We start from the raw sequence: 26,917 nt of genomic DNA on the forward strand, positions 1-26,917 counted from the left end.
TCTAATTTTTAGAAAATTGAATTCAATACCTTTTAGACTTTTCAAGAATCCACATTGAAACCTGTCTTTTGTGCTGCAAATTGTTGACAATCCAATTTGATACCTTTTCTTCACTCTTGTTACACTGTAACATTTCAATTGTGGTGAGTTAGTATTCTTGAATGTATAGTAATGGCTTATCCGCAGCCTAGACAGGAAAGGGGGGTCCTGAGTGTTGGGAAAGGGAAGCAAGTCTGGCGGCTTCCACATCACTACTCACTGTGATGTACAAATATCATTAGATACTGAAGTTGTACAAAAGTTTCAAGCAAAATGTCATGCTGACTGCCATTCCCATACACACCCAAAATAATGAGCAGCATGGAGTTCCATCATGCCACTGCATTCTCTCCACTTCTATGATCAGTCTCGTCGACGTTGGCATGCTTTCGGCTTCTGCCTTCCAAAAGCATTTGGTGCTTGATGATGCGGTTTGTTTCATACTCGTGTTTTTTCCTAGCTCCTCCTTTCATTGATTCTACAAACCATTAATTTAGATAGCTTTCATGAAGTCCATGTCGTCAGTTCCAGCACTCCCTGCGATGGTTGGCAGTCGAAGACCAGGCATGTCATCTAAGGCTAAAGTCACAACTCTTACTTTCCCGTACAATGCATTGAATTACATAGACCGGCCTCCCGGCGCTTACTCCAACAGGCAACCAAAAACACACTCATAATCTTGAACGTGAATTACATACCCTGCAATACAGACTAATGGCTATTTACCAGAAATGTTATATATAGCTACGGACGCTCTTTTGACTGCCATAAAGAGGAAATGCAACCTTATCGTCTTCCTTTTAGTCATAAAAGTAGACAGAATAGTTTTGTTTATTTACTAAAGTCTGATACAAATGCGTAATGTAAAAACGTTCAGATGTGGTTAAGCTAATAAAAAGAGACCTGTGGCAATAATTTCTCCCGTTTCGCACAATCCCTCAATGGAATTTACAACTACTTTCTATATATAGATGGAAACAGCAGTTTTGAAACCTGTGGTCTTGACAGCCGCAAGTACACACAAAGCGTGCACACAGATCCCCACACGGTATGTGACAGGAAACGCAAGTTTAGCTCAGTATCGCCTCAAAGAGTCTTATCCACTCTGGCTTTGTTTCTTTCCGCCGACTCTATAAGTGAGTTGCCAATGAAGGGTTCCAAACCCTGTGCCTACATGTGATCTCTCTGAAATCTTATGCTTCAAATTGGTGCCTAGAGAATCATACGAGCGAATTGGATAGTCCAATGTTGAAGCAACAACAGTGTAAGGAAACATAGAGGTCTTCACCCTGTTGATCCCAACACTTGCTCTTATGACAGACAGTGGGTGAACAAGAAAACTACAATGAAGTGGGAAAAGCAAGAGAAAAAAAATGTGTGGAAAGAAAGTGAGCCACAGCTACACGACTGGGCAAGGGGCCAGGGCAGCCTCCAGAGGAATTGAATGCCAGCAGACCTCAGACTCAAATAGCTGCTAACATACCATGAAAATACATTAAAACCAATTTAGGACAATTACACCCAGACACACACTTAAACACTGCTCATCTGTCTTACTACCCCCTTTCGGACTACATCCAAAACCAACTTACTATTGCTCTTCATTAAACGTTTTTCCCAAAACACTGTATCTCATGGACTCCAGAAGGCAACTCAACAGAAATAAACGCCCTAATTTTGCAAATTAAAAGCACTTCAGGCATAGACTAATTGAAAGTATTGATTAACATTTTAACATGTAATGTTTTTGGATTGGCAAACCTCTCAATACCAGTTATTTATAATTACATTAGATAGAGCTTCTGGAAAATATACCAACCGTAATTCTTGAAGGCAGACAGAAACTATGATACACACTTGAAGTAGGTCATTATACAAAGACATTTCACAGTCTAAAGAGGCAGATAAAATGAAATACAATGAAAGAGAAAATTGATCATCCAAGACAGAGGGAACCAACCACAACAATAGTTAATAAATCGACTGATTGCTCGGATGGAATGGCGTCTGCTACAATTTATATATCAAGTCTTGCCCAACAGACGTTTCACAAAAAAGTATACACGTATAATAAATATATCAAATACAGCTTCCAAGAACTATTTTGATCTATACAACATAAATGACAAAGGTATTGCTGAAAGCATGAATGTAAGCATGATAAGTCCGACACTCGAGAGAGTGTATTTAAAATTTGAATTTCGTTATTAATGTTGGAAGAGCAAAAATGTCTGCAAATCAAACTTGGTTCCAAAACTAAGAGCTGGCATTTGCAAATGAAAATGTGAACAAGAATAATTAGTTTATCAAAGGTTTTGACCATTATGAATCAGACTTTTGCGTGATGTCTTAATTTACTTTAGTCAAAAATTAATTTATGATGCAGTGCACATGAGATGAAGTACAAAAATATAACATGTTACTTCAGAAAACACATCCAGATGAGCATGTTTCTCACCCAGAGAAAGGTAAATTTACCATAATCTAAGAACTTTGCTTGGTTTTGCTCACTAAGGGGGAATCGAATCATTTTTATTAGTTGAGGTATGCATTTGAATAATCACAAAATTACAAAGGATCTGGAGAATTCCTTTTGTAAATTCTCAACAGCATCAGTTGCCGTTTGCGATTCAAAGACTGCTGACCCAAATGGCCTCAATCGACACAGGCCTAAGCCAAGGTTTTGTCCGTTTTAGAAGAAAACAAATCCACCTGTGTCCAATTAACATAATTTCCATACTTGCAATTTGGCAACTTATTTGATACCATACATATGGAATTCCCATCAATACAAAGCAGAATTTAAATGAAGACTAGTAATAAAACTTTGAACATGTTTCAATTGCAGTGTTATCTTGTGTGTGGTCTGCAAGGAGTGAAAGAATGATAAATAAGAATGTCTAAGACTCTTTCTTTTTATTACTGAAAGGTTCAACCCTGATTTTAAAGTAACCTTAAATTGAAAAATGAGCATTTTAGTAGGTGCGAATTTGTTCCAAGGAGTTTATTCTGATTTAAACAAGACAACATTTCTAATTCAATATTGATCAATTACCACCATGTAAACTTTGTTGGCGTGGTTCGAGTCTACACAAAAGCATTTTTCTAATGAAAAAAATGCATGTCTACACAGCTTTTATCAATCACTGTCTTGCCACAAAATTATGCATATTTTAACTCTGTAGAACTGATTCCAAACAAACTGCTCAGAGCTCACAGAGATGACAATACGGACACAGTGAGGAAAAGGGGCCGAAATATTCGGTGGTTTTGTTCCTTTGCCATTCTCAATTATTTCTTCATCTTTGTGTCCATTGTGAAAAACAACAGGACAACAAATAACAATTATTGTGGTAAGCCAGAAAGCAGATACTGGCTAACACCCCCCAATTGAAATGAAAAAGCAAGAATGATGGCCGAGAGCTGGTCTAATCAGGACAGCCTGCCTGATACATCCCTGATAAAGCACCAATGAATAATGTGCTCTGTGACAGATAAGGGCCGCAGAATATTAGTGCGAAAACCTTGAAAATATAAGGTTTAAGTAGAACAATTTTAAAAGGAAAACAACATAGATTTATGCCTGGGTTTACAATAAGGATGGGGAAAATTTTGGAATTCTAGGATTTTATAAATTAGGATTATTGAAATATGTCAAGTTACATGATAAAAACAGTCGGTAAATATATAGTTGAATTATGAAGAAAGATTCTGTTTGCGCCTCGACACACACTATTGCACAGTCTTATGTAACCAAACAACCTCTCATTCACGCGCAAATGTGTCGAAGCAATTCGACTGCAGAACACTGGACAAGTGACATTACCGTATTCTACGGATTATGAAGCACACCCGAAAACGCCGAATTGGTCAGAAATTCAAACATGTGCCTTATAATCTGGTGCGCCTTATATACAGACAAATTTGGAAATGCGTTACATTATTAGTCTAATCTCATTGATTAGTTGATACATTTCTTCGCTAACCCCAATTGCACATTAATGGTAGCAACTGTGCTCAACCTGGAGGGCAATAGTAAAAGCACTGATTCTGCTACAGACATGGATGGTTGTTCACAATTGCATTGCATTGAATGCAATGAGAATAAAACCCAAATTGTAGCAGCAGAAGCACCCATTTCTCACAACTAGACCGCTAGGGACACAAATGTTAAATGAAAAAGCATTAGGTTTTATCTCATTATCACACTATTTTAGTCACGGTACCATGTGTTAGAGTAGAGAGATTGTTGTTTTCCTTTTCTCAGCTCAAACTAAGCATTAAAAGTGAAAAATGTTTGGAATACCTGCGGCCAATCGTTTATCTATAATTTTCAGTACTACCGAATTACTTCGTACGATGCCGTTCCCCTCATTGAATTCAGAAAGGAGAAAGAGCTAGCAGAAATTGCGGTATGTCAAATGACTGCCCCATGTGCAAGATATGCTATGAAATACATTGAAATTACATATACTATTGACTGACAGTCTAAATTCACATTTCAAATACCAATTCATCTCAGTATAAAACACACCGTTTAGGTGTTCTCTTGGTTTTGTTTCCACTTAAAGTACCATTTAATATTTTATTCCTCAAAATTGAAAGGTACCTTGCAAATGGTTTCAACATCCCATGGCAGAATGGTGCGGAGGTCAATGACCTCACAGGATACGCCTAGTTTTTCCTGAGCCAATTGGGCGACTTCTTTTATCACATGTACCTAAAGAAAAAACAACAAAAACACAATGAACAGCATTATGTTTTGGTCTTTAAATCAATATTTTCTATGATTGTATGAATGGACTTTTTTGTTTTCCAAATAAATAAGCCCATACAGTGGGTATTCTTTTCATCTTTAATTTTGTATTTTTCTCTTAACCCAGATTTCCAATGAAACAAGGAGTCGTGAAGTCAGGAAACAAAACATGCAAGGCTATTGTTCTAGCACTTTACAGTCAGGCTGCAACGATTAGTCGACGGACGACAAAAATCGATAATAGAAGTGGTCGACAATAAAATTCATTGGCAATTTTTTTTTTACATTTTTTACCTACAGAATGAGGCATCTCTACATGAACATAATCTCTGCTAAGTGTCATACATGCACCTCTGTCTTGAGTGGTAACATAAACATACAGAAATGGCAGAGCAAACAAATTACGCATACCAAAATTTCTAAAGATCGGGAGCAGTTTAACCTGGATAGGTTGGATAAAAATATTACTTGCTAAGTTTGCAAAACAGATCCTGTGTATCATGGCAGTAGTTTGGTGACACAAAAACATTTTAAAAAGTACCGTAAAATTAAGACTACAGTGGGACCTCGCTACTTCGCGCTTCGACATTCGCGGATTCAGAGCTTCGCGGGCCTACAAAATAATAATAATAAAATAAAATAATTATGTATATATATATATATATATATATATATATATAATAATAATAATAATTTCCTTTGTATTGTCATTCTTTGTAAGAACGAAATGTCGATACACCTGACCCGTTGTAGCGAGCCGATGCAGCCGCAGCCAACAGAGGGCGCCGCCATTTTACCAATGTTATAAGTCTTAGGTATGACTCGGCCGAGGCGCGAACCAGCGACCTCCAAGTCTCAAAGCGGGCGCCTTACCATCTAGGCTATATTTTTTTTTTAAAGCATTTTTGAAGGGGTGTTGCTACTTCGTGTTTCCCCGTTTGCGGGTTCAGAGCTTCGCAGGTCTAAAAAAAAAAAATAGAATAAAATAATTAAAAAAAAAAAAAAAAGTTATTTTTTTTTTAGGTGCGCAGCTACTTCGCGGATTTTCACTTATCGCGGGTGGTTTTGGTCCCCATTAACCGCGATAACCGAGGTCCCACTGTATAAGCTTTTGCGATCATGTGGCTAATTTATGCATTTTTTCTCAAATGACCGCCAAGGGTGCCCGAGCAGTAAAGGTGGAAGGGAGACACGTGGAATAGATATGCCGAGGAAGACGCAGACGAAGTTTATTGTAACTCCGCTCTTTGCGCATGAATCCAATGAGCATGAACAGACTGCCATCATGGAAAAGTGTCAATTAAAAGGGGAGGGCTAACTACCATATTGGGAATACTTTTACGAGTTTGTTTATGTGTAAACGGAAAATATTGTGGCAAAACAAACGGATTACAAGAAGCAACATGCAACGAATCAGAAATGTTTAAGGCGGATTCCTACATATCTGTAGGCATTATCCTGTGTTTTGGAGTAAATACTTTACATAGTTGGATTCTATGGACTGCCCTTGACGTAACAAAGCCATTTTCACAGACATTCCAAGAAGTTAAAGACGGCCAGAGGATGTGATGGTGAGTAATGCTGGCTCCATTGTTTTCGGGTTTCTTGTTTCAGACTGATCGTAATTTATCTCTGATGGGTATATTTTGGTGTGGTCATCATATCTTGAATCCCATGAGTTTAAACTTCCCAATGATAAGTGGCATGACATATTTCAGTAACTAGTCACATCATACAGACAGGTATTTGTTTATCAAAGTCCGGCGGAACGTTAAGGGGTTAAGGTGCCGTATATTATTTAAACTCTTTCTGTGTATCGTTTTTTTAAATATCTTGTGTTTCAATATGGGCAAATGTGGGTTAGAGTTAGGTGCGGCTTCTGTATGTGTTTTCCTTTAAAAATGTACTGGGTGCAGCTTATAATCAGATGCGCATTGTAGTCCGAATTATACGGTATGTTGGACAGTTGTCCGATACGATCTGACTCACCTCAATAGGATTCAAGTAACGTTCAAGCCAATATGGTGTTGATGACGTGCATTCTTCGTATTTTATACACGTATATTTCGCTATTAAAAAAGCATGAGCATTATGCCAGAATGTGCCAAACAATCGTATTTGAAATCAAACGCATGCAGTCTGAAGAACAAACAAACCTCAGTTGTTGAAACATTAAGAACAACAAACGTTAGGTTGGATTTATAATTTTTAAAACTTTACATTTGACCACTGAATGTAATTCATGAATGCACATAACATTATTTTTATTTACTGTTACAGTACTGCTAAAGAGTCTGTTGTTGGTTTACAGGGATACAAATTGTTGACCTGATTTTGGTTTATTTATTTGCCTGTCCCTAAAAATGGACATGGTTTATTTATGGATTTATATCTCAACTGACCAAGCACTGTGCCAAATTGGTTTTAGATTTTTGTACGAATCTGCAACATGTTCAATATTAGATATATTTTCTTGTGTTTATTTATAATTTTCCACATAATTAAATTAACTTTATGCTGAAATGAAATGAATGAAATGATCTGCATTTATATAGCGCTTTTCAAGTCAATGACTTCCCAAAGCGCTTTACATTGTGCTTCACATTTCCCAATAGTGGCCGTGTATTGTAGCCATGTAAGACGCTAACCTGCTTATTGGGGGTATTGGGGGTTCAGTGTCTTACCCAAGGACACTTCGACATGTAACACGGACAAGCCGGGATACGAACTGGGATCCCTTAATCCTAAAATGATCGCTCTACCTCCTGAGCTACTGCCGCCCCAAATGCTAAATTTAAGAATAACATAACAATTATCCGATTGTTTGACCAATTGTTTCAATAGTCTGTGACGAGTTGAATATTAAAATAATTGCTGGTTGCAGCCCTACTTAACATAATTGGCTAACCAAGTGATTTCTTGGCATTTTTTCAGTGTCACCCTCAATCCCTTCTCAGGCTTCAGGTACACTAAGGCAGATAAAATGGCTGGGAATGAAGTAAATCCACCTGCCAGCGAGCAATAGGCCCTGTCAAACAAGCCGCAAAAACCAAAGCTCACTGATAAAAAGACAAACAACAATAGATAGCGAGCTGCAGACACGTGTCGTTAATAATCTGACAGAGCCTCGGTTCTAATATGTGCCAGCTGAGAGACCCTGCAGTGCCACAGGCGGCTAGTATTGGACTCTAAATTAATCCACACGCTTCAAAGATTATACATTGTAGATGGAACCCCCTTTTCACTGTGTCCGCAGGGTTCCAAAGACAGAAAATAACTAAAGTATCCAGGACACAAGCCAAGATGTTGTCTAGGGAGTGCAGGGTCCCCTACCTGTGTTCCCCAGGCAATCAATGTGACGTCACTTCCTTCCTCTACAACCTCAGCCTCTGAGAGTGGGATTGTGTAGGATTCTGTGGGAACTTGCTCCACTGCAAACACAAAACCAAAAATGGGTTATAGTATACCTTCCTATATCATTTTACCTATCGCAGTTTCACTATATCGCGAATTTTCATGTTCTCCATTTTGATTGCATTTAAAGTTGCCCCGCGCCTTTTCTGCCCGTGTCTGCCTGTGCGTCAATCAATGACGTTACGGCCTGAGTTGTACACATAGTAAAACAGCTCGACAAACCTACATTAAGAATGCGCAAATGTTTTTAAATTTCAAGATTTTCTACACACTATCATGTCAACAAAATGCTCCGGACCGACCAAAGCACGAAAAGACAGAGGAAGATGCTTTCGATCACCAGTTGTCCTTCCGACCCAATAAACTGCATGCGGATCTTTGGGGCTCCCTGTTTGATCATGGAAAAATAAATGGTTTCTATAGGAACACAAACTTTGTTTTGGGTTGGCATGCCCTGCATAAGGAAAATAAATGCAGCTTTTCATAACGTCCACATGATGATGACGAGGTTTCATGTGAAGTAAAAACGTAATGTCCTAAAAATCAAGATTAGTTTTCCAATTATAATTTGAAAGTACAGAAGTTTTTGGTATAAAAAAGGTTTATAAAATACAGTACTTTAATGTGTTAAACAAATGCTTGAGCCTGTAAATTGGGTTTGTTCTTTTTAATTGTAAAATAGTATTTAATAAATAAATAAATAGACTATTGCAGGAACGTAACCCCTGTAAAAAAAACAAGGGATTACTGTATCTCTTCACCATTTATTCATGTATTTAGTCCAAAACAGAACAGTTCAAACATTTTCTTGTGAAGGCCACATATTTTATACTACCACGTTGTTAATTGGCATTGCCTGACAGAAAGCTTTCACAACAGCAAACTTCAGAGTATTCCTCTTTCCAGCTCAGTAGCCTAGATGGTAAGGCGCCCGCTTTGAGACTGGGAGGTCGGTGGTTCGCGCCCCGGCCGAGTCATTCCTAAGACTTAAAAAGTGGTCGGCGGCGCCCTCTGTTGGCTGCGGCTGCATCGGCTCGCTACAACGGGTCAGGTGCAATCGACATTTCGTTCTGTGTACATTGTTACACAGAATGACAATACAAGGAAATTATTATTATTATTATTATTATTTATCAGAAGTCAAATTTTGAGCCAACACGTGTAGCATATACTTAGTTTAGTCTGTGGGGAGAAGGGTAAGGGAATACAAATATATTTTGATAACAATCTTATTACTTTTCTTATACACATGTACCACATCATAAAGATGAAACTATTGCAGTGGTTAATAGTCCAGCCATACAAAACGTCCAAACTCACCATTTGAAAAGTTTGTCACATACCACATTTAGTACCCTGTGCTTAACAAGATACTTGGATTTCAAAGCTACTAACTTTATTAGAAAAGTAGAACCACAAATGGAGTGACAAGCCATTTAAACACACATTCCCTGGCAGTGCATTTTGCCCGCTGTTTTCAAAGGCTCCAACATCCTTATTCTAGAAAGTCATTGCTTATATGAGACAACATGTCATTTTTATCAGCATAACATAGTGAGGAATTCTATTCACCTGCTTTATGTTGAACAATGTTGCAACAAACAGGGTTGCTGGAATGACTTGTGATTTAATGTATTACAGCAAGTATTAAGTTTAACATAATTACCTACCCAGCTTTAAACCAGGTTCAAATAAGTTGCGGGCCGTCGTTGTTGGCATAAGAAATATCTGAATCATGTGATGTTAACTATATTTTGTTCATGAATACTAAATAAATAAACCCAAATTGTCTGACAGCTTCCTTTCATTGCTTTTTCCATGGTTCTGCTGCTTCTAGATGTGTGCGTTCATATTTACGAATTTAACTAATCATATTTCAGCTATTATATGTTGCTAGCATCAGAGATCTACCTGGAGGCCTTCAAAATAAGTTCTGCAGGCCCTTTACAATAAAATAAGTGTTGATGAAGTTGTTGCTTTAGCCAATCAGATTTCTAGTTGGCAAAGCCAGGGCTTTCTAGATGGCCAAGGAAAATGTCCGTGTTTCTACAAACTACGATTGGCTAAGTGGCTGTAATGCACCAAAGTGATCACGCCACAAGTGGTTAAACTTGAGGAGGAACTGCACAAGCAAATACACTGTTGTTTTGATTTATTAACTATTTTGGCGAGGTGATGGGTGAATAAGGAAAATAAATGGACTTGCTGGCATATTTATTGTCAACGCCAATTTCTGTTTTTTTTGGGGGGGACACAATAAAAGCACTGGATCTAAAACCAACTAAACAAAATACATGGACCACAACTGGAATAAGGCATGAATGACTCAACTTAAATTTAATTGTAGCACTTGGCAAATGAGCTACAATAAAATGACTTACCAGCTGCTCTGTAAAGGATCTTGGGCTCAAAAAAAATGCACGGATTGTTATCAGCGATGCAAGACAGAAGCAGTCCCTTGGCCTGCACAGGGCTTCGAGGTACTACAACCTGTGCACAAACATTTAATTAGGTTAAATTAGAGTCAAAATCGAATTTAATCACTAAAATATTGATGAAGATTTAAAATGCATAGGTGCTATTCTACCTGCTCTCACGCTCTGTTGCATAGAAAAAAAGCTTTAGTTTATTAAGACCTTGGTGACAAGTGCACATGTGTACAAACTTCTTCCACTTAGGGGAAACACACATACCAATTGATGAACGTAAGAACTACAGATTTTAATTCGTTTTTTTTAATGTATTAAAACAGAAATCAGAATCTCTATAAGTTTTGTTTCTGATTTCACAAACAATATGTTAAACTAACACTGGTTGGTTGATATGATTAATCACATTTTTTAAATGTACTTTGTTAATATTGAATTTGCATTCCTGTATATTTTGTTAAAAGGTTAAAAACAGGATAAAACAAAATTTTAGGCACAAAAAAGGTTTTTAGCATATGCTATGGGTTACTGCAGATGGTCAGATAGCCATGATTGGCCCCTGGGCTTTAGTTTAGACACCAGGCAAGAGCCAAAGTGCACAGCAATAAATAATGGTTCAACCATAAAACCAATGCAAACCTACCAAGAACTGTCTATCCCTCTGGGATCATTGGGTAAAATCCATCTTAAAAATGTATATTTTTTTATTCCACATATGAATAAAATTACCATTGCTTCATTTGAAAATTAATTTGAAAAAGCAGGTTCAGAGAATGATGTATTTGCTAGTTTTTGCCCCCGCTTTTTTAGTTGATTGTTTAGTAAATTTGCAAGCCTGACTGGTAAGCTCAGATGAAGCTGTTAGGACTGACTCAGCAAATATTAAAATTTATCAACTGACCTTTATAAGGAGACAACATGTTTACTGTTTTTTACCCAAACTGGGTTAACTAAACAATTATTCGTCAGCTGTGGTGAAACATGATACTGTACTTGATGACCGCATGAATGGTAAGAGGATGAAGAGACCCTATTTGTGACATGATTTTATCATGTTTACTCAAAGCACATGTTGTCGTACTCATGACAGCAACACAATTGTTTGGGCTGTAAAAAGCTTTGGGCTACCAATAATTTCCAGGTTTTTTGCAGGTGCAGTAGAAAAATAATCTCGCACCTCGAAAACCTTCCTTTAAAATATTTGCTGTGGGACTACGCTACATATTCCAGGGCGGCATATCAACATTAAAAATGTAAACATTTAAAACTGTGACTGTTGCAAATTGTCATCATTGTTTTCCAAAAAAATCAACAAAAACATTTTCTCCTTCTGAACCAAAAAATATTAGTCTACCAATTCTAGTTAATATAAGAAAAAAAACAGAGCCTTGTGGACATGTATTTGTTTCCAGTTTCTTCATTCTTTATATCGACAAAATCTTAATTTAGGATTTAGAATTTAGTAACCTATCATTGCTGACTGAGCCATTGGTATTTGGTTAATACAGGGTAGTATTTGTCACTTGATGATTATTATACTATAAAACTTAAACACAATTTCATGTTTCTATGCAATCAGAATAAAAAAGACATTCATGTACAGGTAACATTTGACTTAGGACTGATCAGATCCAACCAACCAGTCTTGGCGCAATATGATGCCGAGACACCATTTAGTTATTGAGTGTAGCGGCAGATTGCTGTGATGGTTGGCGGCCAATATTGCTGTGCCCATTGCCGGGCGGCTACATGCTGCGGACCCAGATATTGAGTTGTACAAAAAACGATAGTTCGCTGGCCGTGATTGTAGGTTTGGATGGACTTAAGTCGGATCTTACCTGTATGGTGAATATTACTATTTGCTTTGTTTAACTTTTCCATAAAGACAAATAAAAGCACATATTTGTAGTATTCATAGTATGCAGTGAGATTAAGATGTGAGTTATCAGAAAAAAAATACTTTTAGCTTGACCATTACTCAGGGGCTGTTAGTTGAAAATGGCTTTTGAAGTGATAAAAAACTGTTTATTAGATACACGTTTTCAACTGATAATTGGTCTTATTTTCTGCCTAACAGTCAAAAAGCACAATGATCCATAACACAATGAGTTCGACAAGCATCTTCAACATATTCAAAACAAAGATAAAACTGCATGCCTTTATAATTTCAACATACTACTCATGGTGACATAACATCATACTCTGCAGTGCTGGTATTAACATTGAGAATAGATTGAAAGGGAAAATATAAATTCCAAACAAAACTTCCGCCCTCCCTTGCGCCACGTCTTCTCCAAAAGGGACCATGCGTGAACACAAACAACAGCAACAAAATAACCAGACAATACAATAAGTTTGTTGCAAAAGCTTAAAAAACTTCAACCACATATGTAATGGATAATACTATATACAGTGGTACTTGTACTTACGAATGTCTGTATATACAATAGTTTCAGGTTACAAAGTACCTAAACAGAAAAGTATTGCCTCAAGTTACGTAAATTGCTACGAAGTTACGAAATCCAAAATACAGTAGAACTATTCGCCACTCCCAGAGTTTCCCGAAAAATAGACGGTGAAAGCGCACCCTCTAATGACGGTATTCACTAACTGCCCTACATTAACAAACTGCTCATCGCTTCAAATCTGTGTGGCAATGAGTGCACACGCATACTCCCATGCATGCTCTTCGTGTCACAGTTCAGAGTTCACAGACAAGGAGGAAGCTTTCTGACATAATTCTATCAGCCCAAGTTAAACGCATTTCAGCAAAATTCCATGAAGTCTCGGAATTTGTGGAAAGAAATCACCCAGAAAAAGTGGTGTCAAGTCGAGCTATCGCTTACTTCTGCCTTGTGCAATTCTGACAGATTGTCAAAGGACGGCAAAAGCGGACGACATGATGAGTTTTTAAATACACGCAAGGCAAAAGGGCAAATTAATATTTTGGTTATTTCCTTAAATATTTGTTGTTTTACATGTTGTGCCACTCGACGTATGTTCATTGTGCGGTAGTCTAATTTTAGCATTTAATTTTAAAATTTGTTTCATGTTCTGATTCTCTTTTATCAATTGTTAAAATAATAAAATGTGCTTTTGCGGAGCTTGAAGCCTATTGACACATTTACATAAAAAATGGGTTTCTAATTAAGAAGTTCTCAAGTTACGATGCTGCTTCAAGTTAAATTCGGAAGGAGAGGTGCAACTGTAAAGAAAACTAAAGCGTTTACCACAGTGCTTAGAAAAAGTATTGGCTCCATACGAACTTTGTCATATTGCCACATTATGGGTTTCAAACTTAAAGCTAAAAAACAGAAAATATTTTCAAAAAAATCCACAGTACGTGAGACACAAAAGTGAAGTGAAACAAAATTATTTTGATTTTCTTTATTATATTTACAAAAAAAAAAAAAAACCTGAAAAGTTGGTGTTGAAAATATTGGCCCCCTGTTCTCTTAGCTAAGCCAACTGATTCTAGAAGTTCCCCAATGACTTCTGAATGATTTTATGTCGACTTAAATGACTAACAATGAGAAACAGAGTGCAACTTGTGTGTCACTAAGTCTCAGTTTAAATGCACCTGAACAGACAGCAACATGAATAATTATGTGCCGCTATGAAGACCAAAGATCATACCAGGCAGGTCCAGGATAAAGTTGTGGAAAACTTCAAAGCAGAAATGGAACACAAGAAGATTTCGCAACATTTACACATCTCTCGGAGCTCTGTGCGAGCATAATATTAATACACGGAGAGAGAGCATAAAAACCACTTCAAACCTACCAAGACCTGGCCGTCCTTCTAAACGTTTGGCAAAATAGAAGAAAACTGATCAAAGAACCAACCAAAAGACCCATGATCACATTAGATGACCTGCAGGCATACGCAGTTGAGGTGGGACTATGTGCATAAACAACTATCTGTTGTACTCTGCAAAAATCTGACCTATGTGGACGAGTGGAAAGAAGAGAGCCCCCTCTAAAAGAATAACATAAAAAATAACCCTTTGTGTCTTCTTGCAAACACCAAACATGTGGAATGAGGTGCTTTGGTCAGATAAGACCAAAATGTAACTTTTTGGGATGAATGCAAGCCGTTACAATTGGCGTGAGGGTAACACTGCACATCACCCAGGAAAAAAAACCCACTGTCAAACATGGTGGTGGCAGCATCACGCTCCTAGGTGGCTTTTCTTCAGCAGGGACCAGGAGGATCGTTTCAGTGGAAGAGAAAATAAGGAAAGCCAAATACAGGGCAATTATGGCAGAAAACCGGTTGGAATCTAAAGGAGACCATAGAACAGGTTCACCTTTCCAGACGACATTGACCCTAAACAGAGAAAAATCTACAATCGGATGGTTTAAAGCCAACAATACTAAGGTGTTAGTATGGCCAAGCCAAAGTCCGGACCTCAATACTCGCATTTGTGGAAAGATCTGAAAAATGCTGTGCACAAACGATCACCATCAAACCTTAGGGAACTTGAACTTTTAAGGACAAATACGCAAACAGTTCTGTTTCACGATGTTCAAATACTTATACTTACCCAAAAAGACTTGCAGCTATGATAGCAGCAAAACGAGGTTGTACAAAGAATAAACTCAAGGGGGGGGGGGGGCAATATTTTGGCAATGCCTACTTTTTTTTTTTTTATATTTGTTAGCACGATATCATATGTTTAGTAAATTTGGTTTCCCTTCACGATTGTGTTTCTCATGTTGACTCCTATAAAAAAAATAGGTACACCTATTTATTTATTTTTTTTAGACCACTTTGTCTTATTGAACAGAAAGTGATTTTGTCTATGAGCTCACATTTTTTTTTCTTGTATAGTTAATAAGAGTGTACTGTATACCATTAGCAGCATGTTTGAGCTTAATTCATATGAATGTGGTTCCTTGATGGAGTGGGAATTCCTCAAATCCCATTAAATACACAACAATAGTGAAATTGTTCCAAATAAAAAAACAGTAGTGTGTTGTGTGGCAAACCTTAATGCCGGGGCAGTGGGCAAAGAAAGCTTCTGGGCTTTGAGAATGGTAGAGAGATCCATGGCCAACACATCCCCAAGGAGCCCGAATGGTGAGATTGCCACAGTCGAATAAGTTGCCAGAGCGGTAGCGGTACTTGGCAGCTTCATTTACAATCTACAAAAACAAAAATGAGTTCATTTTCACCAAACTTTTAAGATGACAAATTAGATTCAATGAATGGCAAGACAAACATATGTTGGACTTTAAAGGTTAGGTAATATTGAAATAAAGTCACAATAAAACATTACAAAGAGCTCTATATATCTAGATACACCCTGGTATATAGTATAGTATATGCAGGGGGACGCGGAAGTGGCACGCAAGCGCACGCTAAATGCGGCGGGTCCTTAATGCGGTATTTTGAAGTTGAGTCGAAGTTTTTGTTTTGTTTTGCTCAATAATTGAACTGAGTTTTTGATTTATTCGATATGGCGCCTCGAAAGGCAGTCTCCAAGCCATGATTTTGCGGTGCCGTGGACCATGGAGCGATGATTCAATGTAGCCACTGCAAGCACTACATTCATTACGAGTGCTCTGGGTTGTCAGTTCAGGACCTAAGCCTCGCGATTCAAGATAAACAAGCTACTTACATCTGCAAGTCCTGCGTCCCCGGCTTATCCGCTGATGATAAGGATTCTTACGCCTCTCTGAGTAGCTCTGGAACAGTGTTCACCTACGTGGATAGCACTCCAGTACCTTTATACGGGTCGTCTGGGCCGTGCGGTGCCCTGAACTCGGCTGATTTGGTCTCCACTGTCCGTGAAACCGTGAAGGCCATGGTACCAACTCTGGTCCGAGAGATTATGACGCAGATGATGCCAGAAGTTGCCAAAATGTCGGCTAGCCTAATAGAGGAAATGCTAGCAAAGGAGGCTCGGAAGCATAATCTCGTGGTGGTTGGAGCAAAGACACATCGAGAAAATGGTGAAGCTGTTCAGGATACCCAGCTCTTTCAGGAAGTCGCTGAAGCAGTTCCAGGAGTAGAGAAACAAGACATTCTCGAAGTGTTTCGTGATGGAAGGCCGAGGAATGATGGTAAACCCAGGATTGATGAAGATCCGATTCCGGAATACAAGGACAAGGCTGGCGTTTCTCCGTGGATTCAATCGGGTGAAAAGTACCTTTCCGACGTTGTCTTCTAGATTTGTTCGTCCAGATATGACACCAAAAGAAAGGGAACGCGACAGGGAACTACAGGACGAACTTAAGCGCCGTCGGGATGAAGGTGAAGTAAACATTATTATACCGGACGGGAAAATTATTGTCAAGCCGGGAAATGCCTAAGGTCGCCTTTGCCTTTATTGAACAGCCCCTTGATTCATCTCATTAATGCTCAATGTTTGACTTCTAAGGCAGATGACTTGGTCTCGTACATCAATTTCTACACCCCTGATATTTTGGCAATTACAGAAACTTGGTACTCCGCTGGTGACACAGGGCCAACTATAGCAAAATATCATACCATTAGAACTGATCGAAAAAAATGCTCAACAGGAGTTTTGCTCATGATTTCTCATGGTATATCAGTGTTTTCTGTTGCTAATTATCAATTTGATAGAATTGAGTTATTGAGTTGTGATATTCTTATTTCTGGGGTGAAGCTGAGAATAGTGCTTGTATATCGCTCTGGTCTGAGCTCTTTTCAGGCCAACGTCGCTATGTTCGAACATCTGAATTCTATTTTTGATACTAAATTGCAAATTCTACTTATGGGTGATTTTAACTTTCCTGACCTTCACCACAGTTTTCTTCAAAATTCTGATACTAATCTAACTTCAATGTTCAAAAACTTGGTTTCAAATGCAGGTTTCCTTCAGCATGTCGATAAACCAACCAGGGGGTCCAACGTATTAGACCTTGTGTTTTCTACTGACAGATATCTGATTAAAAACATTGACGTTGAGCCGAGTTTCTCTACCAGTGATCACGATTCTGTTACTTTTCAACTTAACCTGGCTCTTAAAAAAGACACCACTGCTCAGAATTACATAAATTTTAAAGACTGTGATCTACATGGCATGAGATACTTTCTGTCCAGTGTCAACTGGTATCTCTTATTTGATAATTGTGGGAATATTGAAGAAATGTGGGCAATATTTAAATCTGTTGTTTACACTTTGATATCTGTATACGTACCCTCAGTTGCTGTTACACCTCACGTCAACCGGGATATAGCTGAATTGCATAGGCGAAAGCAGTTTATTCACAAGCTTTATAAATGTGATCAGTTGGCATACATGGAAAGTTATCAATAATAATAATAATAATAATTTCCTTTGTATTGTCATTCTTTGTAACAATGTACACAGAACGAAATGTCGATACACCTGACCCGTTGTAGCGAGTCGATGCAGCCGCAGCCAGAGGGCGCCGCCATTATACCAATTAGGTATGTCTGGGTCGAGGCGCGAACCAGCGACCTCCCAGTCTCAAAGCGGGCACACTACCATCTAGGCTACTGAGAGATGCTTCAAGGGGATGAATAAAGTATCTATCTATCTATCTATCTATCTATCTAATGATCATGATTTGCATGTTGTTACTGATCATAAGGATCTGGGTGTCACTCTTAGTTCAAACCTAAAGTTTATCACTCATATCGCCAAAATTACCAACAAAGCCAATAACATAGCATCAAACATTTACAGACACTTTTACAACAAGAACCCAGCATTCTTAGTTCGAATGTTTTGCGTTTATGTTAGACCCGGGTTAGAATATAATAGCGTTGTGTGGAACCGTTACTTACTCAAGGACATTAACCTACTGGAAGGAGTTCAACGTCGGTATACGAAGCGGATACCTGGGATGCACAACTTGTCATATCCGGAAAGACTACAAAGACTGAACTTGGACTTTTTGGAGCTCCGCAGAATTCGATTTGATTTAATTTTTGTGTTCAAAGTACTGCATGGAATGATCGATGTGCTTTTGATCAATTTTTTGAGTTCTGTCGTGTTGATGGTTTACGTGGTCACAGATATAAGTTACGGGTGCCTAGACCTACCAGCAACTTGCATGGAAACTTTATTTCTTTCAGGATACCAAAAATTTGGAATTTTTTGCCTGACCAGGTTATTAGTGCAAATACGGTGCAAACCTTTAAGCCAAGGTTGGCAGAAATAGATTTGTCAAATTTTCTTAGGGGAGGGGGCGTAAGGTGACCATATTTGGCCATGCTCACTCTCAGAATTAGTTTTTTTTTTGTGTCATGTTTTGATTAATGTATCCAACAATTCCTTCAATAAACATTTCATTTCATATATCCCTTTAACATAGCAAACGTATAAAATTACGTTTATTGTGATTGAGAAGAACAATCTTCTTAAAACTTGTTTTCATACACACTGTGTATGAGATACTATAGTTATTATTGTGTCGCATGATGCATCATATAAATATTTTGGGGCATTTCTGAATACCTAGTAGCAATCCATTTGCCGAACTGCTAGTGTACTGGAGCCCATCATTGACAATCCTCTGAAGAAATGCTATGTATCTTTTAGGGGATTTTCGCCAATTCATTATTAAAGAAATGTAGCAGAACAATCCTGATTGGGAATAAGATCTGCAACTTCACTGGAAGTGGTTAAATCTACACTTGGGACATATTTATATTCTATAGCTTATGATTGATGTTGACCTCTTACTATTGTTTTCTTGTCTTTTATTGCTGCCTGACAGGTGACTGAGCAAAGGAGAATGACAAGTTAGCGTGCAGGCTCCAAAAGGCTTCCAAGGTTAGCCCTGTAAGCGGTCGACTAGCCGGCAAGGCTGCCGTGCTAAGGGTTTCCCCCCTAGTGGGTTTGTGTTTGTTGCCGTAATTGTTTTTTTTTGTTTGGCTCTAGCTCATTGTGGTTGCTTACTGCATGTTTTTGGTCGGCCAGCCTTCCGTTTTTCTGCGATCGGTCCCAGTTAGCCATTTTAGTGGCTAGGCTGCAGTGTCCCGGCCTTTTTAGCCTTTGTTAGCTCTGTGTGTTGTATTTTTTGCAAGTTTCACCCATTTTGGCTGCTTGCCATTTGTTGTACCATTGCTGCACCCACCTTCTACAGAACCCCTTGGCATTTTCCACAAACACTCCCAAAACTTTGCTCAAAACACTCAAACCTTTTTAGACTAACTAACATGTAGACTAATATGGTGACTGGCTTGATTGGATGCAGGTGTTTTTCACATAAGAGCTTAGTAAGTCAAAGACAAGAAAAACACTCTTTAAAGTGATTTAGCTTAGAAAATAATAGGAATGTACCAATGAAATGAGAGCGAGAAACAGAGAGAGAGCAAGAGAAAGAAAGCTAGAGCTAGATTATGCAAAACGCATGCACTATTTTCTCACAGTTTTTTTGTTTAGAATTTGGGTATCCCTTTAGTGTTAACAGTGGTTTGCAATAATCTGTGGTCTGTGCAGCACTTTGAGACTCCTTGTGATGAAGGGCTATACAAATAAACATGATTTGACTTGACTGTGTTTTGTCTACTGGTGCCCACTCAAAATCTATAGCAGCCCATTCTGGAAGAGGGATTACCACGTTAATGTTCCTTTCAAGGTTTCGTCTTTTTACTCATGCTGAGTTTGAGATTGTTCTTTCCCTCGTGTAGGTTTGTAATCAGGATATGTTGTTACCTCCATAACTGTGGACCTGTGGAGCCTTCTGAGACTCTGTGATTGAGCGCTAAAAAATAAATAAATGTGACTCGACTATGCCCAATAAATTTAACAAAAGGACGATATATGAATGGAGCAACAGCGCAGCAAGTGTTTGTATTCTAAGGTTCTGGTTAATATCCGTTTACTTCCATATGTAATTATTGTTAAATTAATCTGAGGTTTAATGAAGGATGAAGAGGAAATTAAAATATATTGGTACCTCAGAGCTATAGAAAGGGAAAACCATATTTGACATTTCTCATGTTACATAGTTACAACGCTGCCAGACTTCCAAATTAGATTAAATTGCAGATCTAATAAGTTCATGAAAAATAAAATATACCCTGCATCATTGACATGACAATGAAAGGCCAGTTTATGGATTGCTTTGAAATTTTTTTGGTTTGAACAAATTTATTGACACTAATAACAGAAAACAATCATGACAATCTCAACAGCAATTAAGCACATTTACAATATTATATTCCAATATGACGTTTTTAACAGCAAACACAATGTGAGGTTTGAACAACCCTTCTCGAAAATCTTATTAGCAATCAAGCATATTCACAATTTCATTATATAACATCTTTGTTAGTTTCAATAGATCCGTCCAGGCCAGAGTCGATTGTCCTCGGTCTGAACAAATCCACCGACACCAACAGCAGCAAAACAAACACGACAATCTCAACAGCCATCAAGCATATTCACAATTTTTTTATATCTGACAATATGACGTGACGATATGACGTTTTAACATTTTTTCCTGACATTTTCAACATCAATTAAACAATTTCAGAGTTATTTTCTTTTAACAGTAGTTAACCAGCGTGTAAAAGGCAATACTATTGTGCAAGGGCATAGCTCTGACATCCCACCCTCCCAAGCAGCATTCTTCCAGTCCTCTGTGTGGGTCCTCTCCCTTCTGTGTGGGTCCTCTCCCTTCTGGGTTCCACAACCCAGGCCGTTGCTGCCGGGACTCCCACAGTGTAGCTTCGGTTCCCCCCTCCGGGTGGGTGCAGACAAGTCTTCTTTATGGCTGCATCCTAGGCCCGCCACTCGCAGATTGTATGGTATCTGCAGCCATTTGGAGCACAGCCACGGGGGGATCTGCCTGCACCTCCATACCAGCAGGTTTCTGGAGGTCCAGATGGCGTCCTTGATGGCGGCGAGAGTGAGCCAGTCCCTAGCAAAGTCGTTCCGAGACCTCCTTGACCGACTCACCCCGTAAAGCACGTACTGTGCATCAGGGACCTCCCCTGCTGGCAAGTCCGGGAACTTTCCTAGTTGGTCGGCCATTGTCCACAAGACCTCGGCAGCGCTGCACTCACAAAAAAGGTGCCTCACCGACTCCTGGGCGCCACAGCCAGGTCGAGGGCACCTCGAAGTCGCTGACATTCCTCGGTGGTGCATTACGGCTCTGACTGGGAGAACTTCATGAGCCACCATCCATGACAAGTCTTGTAGTCTGTTTGGGAGGGCAGGATGATTCACGTTGCTCCAAACCGTTGTAGGTTCGCCAAACGCAAGCCCCCGCACAGGGCTTACTGTTGCTCGCTCTTGCACAATAGCAATAAGGGCCCTGTGGTTTTGTTAAGTGTGACATTCTTGTGTTTCCAAATCAAACTTCTTTAAAAAATCCAGAATAAAGAGATGTGTTGGTGGCAAGTTAAATGAAACTGGAATCAAACGATTGTTTGGTACAAGCTTTAACTTCCGCAAATATGAGCCCATCCAAAACCGGGTCATCGCTTGACTTTTCGGGTTGTTGGGTGGGCCCACAGCGTTTTGGAAGTGGAGAGAGACATATTTGCTTCCCAGGAAAAGCTGGAGGTCAGGCACTCCTTTCCCCCCTTTTTCCATTTTCTTTTTCATTGTATCTCTTTTTATCCTTTCCCACTTTGAGCCCCAGACAAAGCGAAAGATGGCTCGGTCCAGTTGTAACAGCACGTTTCTTTTGGGCATAAAAACTAAACTGATTGACAAAAGCATTGGGAGGATGATCGCTTTGATGATTAGGACCTTCCCCTCTATTGTCAGTTTTCTTAGTGACCAAAAAACAAGTCTTTGCTTAACTTTCCTTGTCACGTCATCCCAGTTGGTCTCGCCTCCTCCATCCGCATTGAATTTTATCCCTAGGATTTTCTGGTCTGTCTTTAACACCGTCAGCGGGAGTCCTGCCTTTTCTGTATCTTTCCACATTCCATAAAACTTCACTTGTGATTTTTCTCTATTTAGCCTTTGAAATCAGCTAAATTGTAAGCTGTCACACTGGACAAATGATTGACCTCACACATCTGTCACCAACTGTTAAAATAAACCCAACACCCTTTTCACTGCAACGTCCACAGTAATTATAATCTTTATTTATTCACATTATCATTACCTGGTCAAACGCAGGATAGATGTAGTCTGCAAACTGGATCTCGGCAATAGCGGTGGCTCCTGCAACAGCTACACCGATACCAAATCCCACAATGCCCTGCTCGCAGAGTGGAGTGTTGAAGACTCTATCCTTACCTGGGACGACATAGAGAAAAAAATGTTAGTTATTTAGAAAAAAGGGAATGTCCGTAAAATTGCCGGAGCGTTTTTACATTTGTGCCATGGAAGTAATTAATAAATGAATGAAAGTGAACTATTCGTAACCTGAGATTAGATTTAATTTCCATCCATTATCTGCACAGCTTATTCTCAGTAAGGTCGCGGGGGTGCTGGAGCCCATCCCAGCTTTCTTCGGGCAGAGGGCAGGGAACACCCTGAACTGGTTGGCAGCCAGTCAAAGGGGAAAGACAATTCAATCGCTCATTCACACCTAGGGACAATTTGGACCGCCCAATTAACCTGACATGCATGTTTTTGGAATGTGGGAGGAAACCGGAGTGCCCAGAGGAAACCCACGCAAGCACGGGGAGAACATGCAAACTCCACACAGGAGGTTCGATCTCATGACCTCAGAACTGTGCCGCACACACGCTAACCACTGCTCCGCCGTGCAGCCCTAGATTTAATTTGAATAGGATAAACTTTTCAAAAAGTCGATTGGGGATGTTGAATCAAAAGATTTGAATCAATGCACTTTTCTGATGTCAGTAATAGACTTTCAAAATACTATGAAGCATTTTTAGTTGTAGCAAACATTCTCTTATCCAGTGTAAATAATAATAAAAATGATCTTAATTTAGCCAGAGATTAACATTTTCCTTTTCCCATCTTGCAATCTAAAATGAATAAAAAATACACTCTGAATTTTAATAAAGAATGTGAGTATTGCATATTTTTTACTTTCTATCTTTCTGTCTCTTCTAATCATGTACCAAACAAAAATATCTATAAATAAAGAAAAAATGAGAAAATATTTCTGCAGTCAACCATTTCATTATACAGGGCTGAATCAGGTCAAGTGCCAGATTTTTCTGGGAAGTGCAGGTTTCCCTATACTCAGCCACTTCATCAACAGCACAAAGGGAATACCATGCTTTCCCAGACCAGCCGAGAGACAGTCTTCCTTTAGGGGATATCCAGATGCCCAAAACACCTCAGCAAATTCTTTAAAACATGTAGGTTTAGTGCTTTCAGGAACCTGTATCCAGGGTCTATTGTCATTCTTTTGCATTCACCACACACAGCCTGAAATCAAGGTGTGGAAAAGAATATAGATTGACTGGTAAAACGTGAGCTTTTGCTTTTTGGCCTAAACCTTTTTTACCGTGATAGGGTTATGAACAAATTATTGGTTGACATTCGGCTCTCACTCATTCACATGACTCAAAGACGAATCTGTACCCTGCCTTCTGAGAAAATGGCATGTCGGAGGAAAATAATACATCAGGGGTGTCCAAAGTGTAATACAGGGGCAATTTAGGCCATGTACCTGCTGTCCACTGATATGGACATCACAGTTCCTATGGATTCAAATAAATCCCAACTAGAGTAGGTAGATCGTTAATTGTTGTTTGATAACCCTGGACAATAAGTGGCAAAAGGCCTGAGATAAAACCGGTTGCTTCTTAACTCATAGTCTAGAAATACAACATCAATCAGAATTCCATATTTAGACTAGTAGGCGCCTGTATTATCGGTACATATTGATAGGGAATACTTCTGGGGAACTGCCGCTTAAAAGTTTTTAAGTGAACTAAGTCTAACAAGCCTTATTTTTTAAGGCTAACAAGTCCCAAAGTGTGCAACACGTGTTTTCAATTCGGGCGAGAATGCATGCTTAGCCCTGATGCCCGGAAGCAACAGGATCACTAGTTCAAGGCCAAATGTGAAGTAAAAGCATGCCGTCTCAGTGGTCAGCCAAGTTCTCACCAGGTGCTCTGGCCAAAAACAATATCCCTGGATAATTGTAACTACTTTGTGTGAATTTGTGCCAGCTTTGTGCCAAACCAGTCATAAGTTTACAGAGAATCTTATCAGTCTCTCCACGTTTGTTGATTTTGGCCAACGTTTAACATTTTTTTGATGAAGAAATGTGTAGATTTGTATGTACCTTTAAGGTAAGGGTCATTGGCATGCTGAAAGGTGAAGTTCCGTATTTTTAGATTTCTAGCAAACATCTAAATAGTTTTAGGCCAAAATTGACAAAAACTTGCAACAGTTTGAGAGTCTCTTCAAATTTAGAGAGAAATCATAAATAGGTATTATGAATATATTTTTTTCATTTGTGTCCTCTTACAAAGAAAACATTAACACAGCTTTATCAATTTGCTCAGCTGTAGTCATTATACTTGAAACCTAATGGAGTTTGTTCGGAAACAAATCAATAGTTGAGAGCACTTTGAGTGACAATTAATAACAAAATAATTGAAAATAGTTTAATTGATTTGACAAAATATGATAAACCACTTTGCTCAACACTGCATTGATGAAACAGACTATGTCTAATATCGGAATGTAGAATATTAACAATTTACAAATTACCATAGTACTGTACAATGTTTGAGGGGGGTTGAGGACAATCCCCTATGGGTCCAAAGAGAGCCAAGATAACATCACAAAACCATTCATTCATTGCTAGCCCTGCATTAACCTTTTCTGTATACTTGCTGCAGGTGGTCGCGGTGAACGCCTTCCCTTTCAGTAGTGAGAGGGATAAAAACAGCTTTCCGCTCATCACTGCATACAAGGACGGGATGGAAAATAATGATCCCTCTACAAAAGGTCAACATTTCTGACGTCAATGAAATCAAAAGCGACGCTAGCTACTGTGTGATTGATTTGAGACTCTCCAACAACAAGGGGAATAAAAAGCCAGAACACCAAAAACAACCTAAAAGATGTGACAGTATGGTATGGTTTTGAACAACTCTTTAATGCAAAATATCACAGAATAGAGCTCATGAGTCAGTATACAACCTCAGAAGCCAGAGTTCTGCATGTTATAAAAAATTCTTATTACTGTATAAATCATTCATGAGAACAGAATATAATAAACATGATTACTTATGTAGATATATATGTGATTATTATTATTACCGTAATTTCTATAACTATAAGGCGCACCTAAAAGCCTTTATTTTTTTCAAAAGCTGACCATGCGCCTCATAATACAGTGCGCCTTATATATGGATCAATATTAAGTCGCAAAGACTTGCAACTAAGGCAAGCAGCCGCCGACTAGATTTTCCCCCGAAGGCGAAGTAGTCCGCGGTGTATGCTGGGATTTATATACCGGCGTTTCATTTCTTAACCAATGTGTCAATCATCATTTGAATCAGTCACTATTGGCTTAAGTTATTCGGAGGTAAAGGGGGCGGATCCTTTTCATCATTTACAGGCTCGCATAGGCTAAAGGGGCGAAAAAAAGCCTGCAATTGGCCGAAAAAGATGAATGTGAATCACACGTTGGGTTGCACTATGGCATAGAGAAAACATTTTTTATTATTCTGTATTTGTAAATATTTTACTCTCCTGGATTTACTACACTCACGGTTGAAAGAAGACCATGGTTACGTATCATTATTGAACGTGATGGCTGCAAGAGAACTTAGGTGAGCTACGCGGCTTTATATTTTCCCAGTATCTTCTTTTAGAACGATCTTGATGTTTCTGTGATGAGTCTATTTTTAAACTAACTTCAATTCAAAGTGTTTATTGTCATATGCACAGTAAAAAAAAAACGTTTCCCTGCACAATAAAATTCTTACTTTGCTGTCCACACAGTTGCCAGCAAAAAATAAAATGGAAACTAAGAAATGTTTGGCTTTTCTTGAATCCCAAGACTTTAACTTCCCGAATGATATTTGGAACGATGCATTTGAGTGATTGGTGACATTGTACAGACACTGTTTCCGTACATGTCTGAGACACGTATTTGCTTCTTTGCAAGCTTTCAGAATGTTAAGGGGGTAATAAGTTTGACTGAACTATCTGACTGTTTTGTCGACGTTCCCATTTTAGCGCCTTATAATCCAGTGCGCCTTATGTATGGAAAATATAGGACCAAAAACTATTTTTTGGGGGGTGCGCCCTATAACCCGGTGCGCCTTGTAGTGCGGAAAATACGGTATTATCTATTGTGACAGGTGATACTTGGAGGAAAGAGTCAGTCAAACAAAAGGTGTACTTTAAGTCAGATTTACCAAAACACCG

The 26,917-nt window shown here is 38.8% G+C and overlaps 1 protein-coding gene across 3 annotated transcripts in view; it reads right to left on the reverse strand.

The window, feature by feature from the left end:
* The window catches only part of bckdhb (branched chain keto acid dehydrogenase E1 subunit beta), an 84,868-nt gene that overhangs the window by 48,527 nt on the left and 9,424 nt on the right, over positions 1–26,917 (reverse strand). For all 3 annotated transcript variants that reach the window (XM_088326481.1, XM_088326480.1, XM_088326479.1), the window contains exons 4-8: positions 22,707–22,840; positions 15,630–15,785; positions 10,591–10,699; positions 8,129–8,226; positions 4,649–4,759 (exon numbers count right to left, since the gene is read on the reverse strand). In XM_088326481.1, the coding sequence (XP_088182607.1) occupies positions 4,649–4,759; positions 8,129–8,226; positions 10,591–10,699; positions 15,630–15,785; positions 22,707–22,840 (608 nt within the window). The remainder of the gene's footprint in view (positions 1–4,648; positions 4,760–8,128; positions 8,227–10,590; positions 10,700–15,629; positions 15,786–22,706; positions 22,841–26,917) is intronic.

Source organism: Urocampus carinirostris, chromosome 2 (assembly GCF_059441175.1).
Source record: "Urocampus carinirostris isolate Australia breed hairy pipefish chromosome 2, RoL_Ucar_1.0, whole genome shotgun sequence".
In the NCBI taxonomy this organism is placed as follows: Eukaryota; Metazoa; Chordata; class Actinopteri; order Syngnathiformes; family Syngnathidae; genus Urocampus; species Urocampus carinirostris.